Source organism: Aedes albopictus, chromosome 3 (genome assembly GCF_035046485.1).
Source record: "Aedes albopictus strain Foshan chromosome 3, AalbF5, whole genome shotgun sequence".
NCBI classification, from domain to species: domain Eukaryota; kingdom Metazoa; phylum Arthropoda; class Insecta; order Diptera; family Culicidae; genus Aedes; species Aedes albopictus.
Genome location: NC_085138.1, coordinates 25,885,100 through 25,890,377, shown reverse-complemented (window position 1 = coordinate 25,890,377; position 5,278 = coordinate 25,885,100). Strand labels below are relative to the sequence as shown.

The 5,278-nt window shown below is 51.6% G+C and overlaps 1 protein-coding gene across 1 annotated transcript; it reads left to right on the top strand.

The window, feature by feature from the left end:
* Positions 1-6: 6 nt before the first annotated feature.
* On the top strand, positions 7-2,459 carry LOC134289603 (putative ATP-dependent RNA helicase DHX57). Its single transcript, XM_062855678.1, has 3 exons — positions 7-462; positions 531-1,313; positions 1,375-2,459. The coding sequence occupies exons 1-3, from the start codon at positions 45-47 to the stop codon at positions 2,319-2,321; spliced, it is 2,148 nt and encodes a 715-aa protein (XP_062711662.1). The 5' UTR covers positions 7-44; the 3' UTR covers positions 2,322-2,459.
* The last annotated feature ends 2,819 nt before the right edge of the window (positions 2,460-5,278 follow it).

Here is a 5,278-nt window from a genome sequence, read left to right as displayed (position 1 = left end):
TCTGCACCACCGGAATTCTCCTGCGGCGGCTTCAATCCGAGCCTATGCTGTCCAACGTGACCCATATCCTGGTGGACGAAGTCCACGAACGGTCCGAAGAATCCGACTTCCTGCTCCTGATCCTGAAGCAACTTCTGGAAAAGCGTTCCGATCTCAAAGTCATCCTTATGTCAGCCACTCTCAACTCGAATCTGTTCTCGTCCTACTTCGGTGATGTCCCCGTGCTGGACATTCCCGGCCGGACTTTCCCCGTGGAGCAACTATTCCTGGAGGATATCCTCGAGAAGAGCGGCTTTGTGCTGGAAGCCGATTCACAGTTCTGTCGCAAGCTGCGGAAAGGCGAGGAGGAACAGCTGCTGCAGGAGCTGGAATACGCGGACGTTAAAGCTGCGAATGCCGCTCCGGCCAAAACGATCAAGGACGAGAACCTCAAGATGGCCGATATGTTTGCGAGGTATTCCGGTAAGTTTGCACTGTTAATAGAGTCAACTTTCTACAGTTTCAATAATCAAATCCCCTTCCATTTTCAGATTACTCCAAAGCAACGTGCAAAACCCTCTATCTGATGGACCCGCTTCGCATCAACGCGGAACTGATCGAACACGTTCTGCGGTACATCGTCGAAGGCACCGACCACGGTTGGCCCCAGGAGGGTTCCATCGTCATATTCCTCCCGGGTCTGGCAGAAATCCAAACCATCCACGAAGCCCTCAGCGAAAGCAAACTGTTCGGTCCTCGCGAAAACAAATTCATCCTGGTTCCGCTACACTCCACCCTAACCAACGAAGAACAGGCCCTAGTCTTCCGAAAAGCCCCCAAGGGCAAGCGGAAAATCGTCCTCAGCACCAACATTGCCGAAACGTCGGTCACCATCGACGATTGCGTGTTTGTGATCGACTGCGGTCAGATGAAGGAGAAACGCTTCGACTCGAACCGGAACATGGAATCGCTGGACGTGGTGTGGGTCTCCCGAGCGAATGCCCTCCAGCGGAAGGGTCGTGCCGGACGTGTCATGCCCGGAGTTTGCATCCATCTGTTCACGAGGCCTCGATTCACGAATCATATTCTCGGGCAACCCGTACCGGAAATCCACCGGATACCACTGGAACCACTGCTGTTGCGGATCAAGACGCTGGAAACTTTGCAGGGCAGTTCGCTGAAGGATGTGCTGATGGGAACGATCGAGCCACCCTCGGAGGAGAACATCGAGGCAGCCAAGAAACGATTGATCGACGTGGGAGCGTTCGATTTGGGCGAGAACCTGACATCGCTTGGACACCATTTGGCCACGCTTCCGGTGGACGTTCGGATAGGTAATCACTACACAATGCATTTTCAGTATCTGCATACATTGTCCATGTTGACTCTTTACAGGTAAACTCATGCTTTTCGGAGCCATCTTCCAGTGCTTGGACAGCGTCCTAACCATCGCTGCTTGCCTCAGCTACAAGAGCCCCTTCGTGTCCCCGTTCACGAAAAGAGACGAAGCGGACAGCCGGAAGCGCCAATTCGGCATCGCCAACAGTGACCATTTGACGATGCTCAACGCCTACCGGAAGTGGAAGGAAACTACCAAGCGAAGTCGTTACGCCGCTCATTGCTACGCCGAAGAGAACTACCTGTCCACGAAAACCCTCCAAACGATAGGTGAAATGAAGTATCAATTCTTGGAACTCCTGGTCTCCATCGGTTTCGTCCCGATCGATCTCAGCGGTCGCCGGGGGAAGTTCGTCAAAGATGAACTCCTAGAACTCACCGGATCGGACATCAACTCCAACGGAGAAAACAACCGCCTGCTGGCCGCTATCCTCTGCGCCGCCCTCTACCCCAACGTGATCAAAGTCCTAACCCCGGAAAAGTCCTTCATCAGCGGAGCCGGCGGTGCCGTCCCCAGACTTCCGCAACCATCCGACCTGCGGTTCAAAACCCAACAGGACGGATACGTATTCCTGCACCCGTCCTCCATCAACTCCAAATTCGGCCACTTCAACTCCCCCTTCCTAGTCTATCAGGAGAAGGTCAAAACCTCGCGAATCTACATCCGGGAAACGACGATGGTCCCGCTGCTTCCCTTGGTCCTCTTCTCCGGCAGTGACCTCCGGATAGAACTGCACGGCGGAGATTTCGTCATTCTGCTGGAAGATGGTTGGATTGCATTGCAGGCCGAAACGCATCAGGTTGCGGAGATGATGAAGTTTCTGCGACTCGAGCTGGCTAAGATGCTGGAGTTGAAGATTAGCGACCCGCTGCTGAATTTGGCCAATCACGAACAAGGGCGCAAAGTGATCGGGACGATTGTGCAGTTGATAACGAAGGAATAGGGTTGATTTTTGGATATGTGACTATAACGTACTGTTAGTGTAATTATTGTATCCCAGTTACTTGTACTTTGTATACAAATTGTTGTGCTAATGAAACATAAGCTGTAAATGTATATTGAATTATATTTATTATTATATCAAAGCATTTCCGTTTTTACCATTCATTTACTGCCGTGAATCGCATATCAATCCCATCTTTGCTGGATTTCCTATGCAAATGGGACAGATATGCGATTCACGGCAGTTTACTTCTTCCCACTTCCCAAAATCTCCTATCCTTATCTCTTCGTAGAATCAGCCTTAGGGAAAATCGGATAAAACTAGCTACCCCGGCAAACTTTGTCTTGCCCACTTGTGGTGGTTTGTTTAGGTCATTGCAGCACTGCCCATAACTGCATATTTGTAACATTTGCATATTTTGATAGTATTGAGTTTTTTTTATCGGGGATCACCATCAACTCGCAAGTACTTTCGACTTCCTGAATAAAAATTTCAAGTTTGTTCTAGGATTTATGAAAAAATACTAAGTCATTTTGTCTCATTGACCAATGTAACTGCATAACAGGCACACTGGAAAAAAAAGGCTAGCTTTAAAGCGTGTCATCAATCATACATACATACATACATTTATTTGTTCCACATCATTAAGACAAGACATAATCAACAATACAACGCCACAATACTCGGTTTGTGGCTGCCGCTCTCCATCCTCGGTCACGCCCAATGCTCGCCAAGTCACGCTCCACCTGGTCCGCCCATCGTGCTCTCTGCGCTCCACGCCTTCTTGTGCCGACCGGATCCGTTGCAAACACCAGCTTTGCAGGGTTGTTGTCCGGCATTCTTGCAACATGCCCTGCCCACCGTATTCTTCCGGCTTTGGCCACCTTCTGGATGCTGGGTTCGCCGTAAAGTGCAGCGAGCTCGTGGTTCATCCTTCTCCGCCACACACCGTTCTCCTGCACACCGCCGAAGATCGTTCTTAGCACGCGTCGCTCGAAAACTCCGAGTGCTTGTAGGTCCTCCTCGAGCATGGTCCATGTCTCGTGCCCGTAGAGGATCACCGGTCTTATTAGCGTTTTGTACATGGTGCATTTGGTGCGTGGGTGAATCTTTTTCGACCGCAGTTTCTTCTGGAGCCCGTAGTAGGCCCGACTTCCGCTGATGATGCGCCTCCGAATTTCACGGCTCACGTTGTTGTCAGCCGTCAGTAAGGATCCGAGGTAGACGAATTCCTCCACCACCTCGAAAGTATCCCCATCTATCGTAACATTACTACCCAGACGGATCCGGTCGTGTTCGGTTCCGCCTACCAGCATGTACTTTGTTTTTGAGGCATTCACCACCAGTCCGACCTTTGCTGCTTCGCGTTTCAGGCGGGTGTACAGTTCTGCCACCGTTCCAAATGTTCTAGCGACAATGTCCATGTCATCCGCAAAGCACACAAATTGACCGGATTTTGTGAAAATCGTTCCCCGGCTGTTGAGCCCGGCTCGTCGCATCACACCTTCCAGCGCGATGTTGAAGAGTAGACATGAGAGTCCGTCACCTTGTCGCAGTCCCCGGCGAGATACGAATGAACTGGATAGTTCACCCGAAACCCTTACGCAGTTTTGCACACCGTCCATCGTTGCTTTAATCAGTCTAGTCAGCTTCCCAGGAAAGCCGTTTTCATCCATGATTCTCCATAGCTCTGCGCGGTCGATACTATCGTATGCCGCTTTGAAGTCGATGAACAGGTGGTGCGTTGGGACCTGGTATTCACGGCATTTCTGGAGGATTTGCCGTACGGTAAAGATCTGGTCCGTTGTCGACCGGCCGTCGATGAAGCCGGCTTGATAACTTCCCACGAACTCATTTGTTTTAGGTGACAGACGACGGAAGATGATCTGGGATAGCACTTTGTAGGCAGCATTCAAAATAGTGATCGCCCTGAAGTTCTCACATTCCAAATGGTCGCCTTTCTTGTGAATGGGGCAGATTACCGCTTCCTTCCACTCCTCCGGTAGCTGTTCGGTTTCCCAGATCCTGACTATCAGCCGATGCAGACAGGTGGCCAACTTTACTGGGCCCATCTTGATGAGTTCAGCTGCGATTCCATCCTTACCAGCTGCTTTGTTGGTTTTGAGCTGGTGAATGGCATCCTTAACTTTCCTCAGCGTGGGAGTTGGTTCATTTCCGTCCTCCGCTGCACTGGCATCGTCGTTCCTTCCGTTGCCGTGGGCTCCCGTGCCTACGTTCTCCACGCCGTTCAGGTGCTGATTGAAGTTCTGCTTCCACCTATCGATCACCTCACGTCCGTCCGTCAAGAGGCCTCCGCCTTTATCCCTGCATATTTCGGCTCGCGGCACGAAGCCGTTGCGGGATGCGTTGAGCTTCTGATAGAACTTTCGTGTTTCTTGGGAACGGTACCGCAGTTCCATTTCTTCACACTCCGCTTCTTCCAGGCTGCGTTTTTGCTCCCGAAAGAGGCGGGTCTGCTGTTTTCGCTTCTGTTTGTAACGTTCCACGTTCTGTCGGGTCCCTTGCTGCAGCATTACCGCCCTCGCTGCGTTCTTCTCCTCCAAAACCGTTCTGCACTCTTCGTCGAACCATTCGTTCCGTCGATTCCGTTCCACGTACCCGATGGTGCTCTCTGCTGCGTCGTTGATGGCTGCTTTCACTGTACTCCAGCAGTCCTCTAGAGGGGCCTCATCGAGCTCGCCCTCGTCTGGCAACGCGGTTTCGAGATTCTGCGCGTATGCTGAGGCGACATCCGGTTGCTTCAGTCGCTCTAGGTTGTACCGTGGCGGTCACCGGTACCGTACATTGTTGATGACGGAGAGTTTTGGGCGCAGTTTGACCATCACCAGATAGTGGTCGGAGTCGATGTTGGCGCCACGATAGGTCCTGACGTCGATAATGTCGGAGAAGTGCCGCCCGTCAATCAGAACGTGGTCGATTTGAGATTCCGTCTGCTG

Coding starts and splice junctions, on each gene's coding strand:
- LOC134289603 (XM_062855678.1), top strand. CDS start 45: ATGCTGTCCAACGTGACCCATATCCTGGTGGACGAAGTCCACGAACGG. Junction 463..530: donor TATGTTTGCGAGGTATTCCG/GTAAGTTTGCAC, acceptor TTCCATTTTCAG/ATTACTCCAAAGCAACGTGC. Junction 1,314..1,374: donor TCCGGTGGACGTTCGGATAG/GTAATCACTACA, acceptor GACTCTTTACAG/GTAAACTCATGCTTTTCGGA.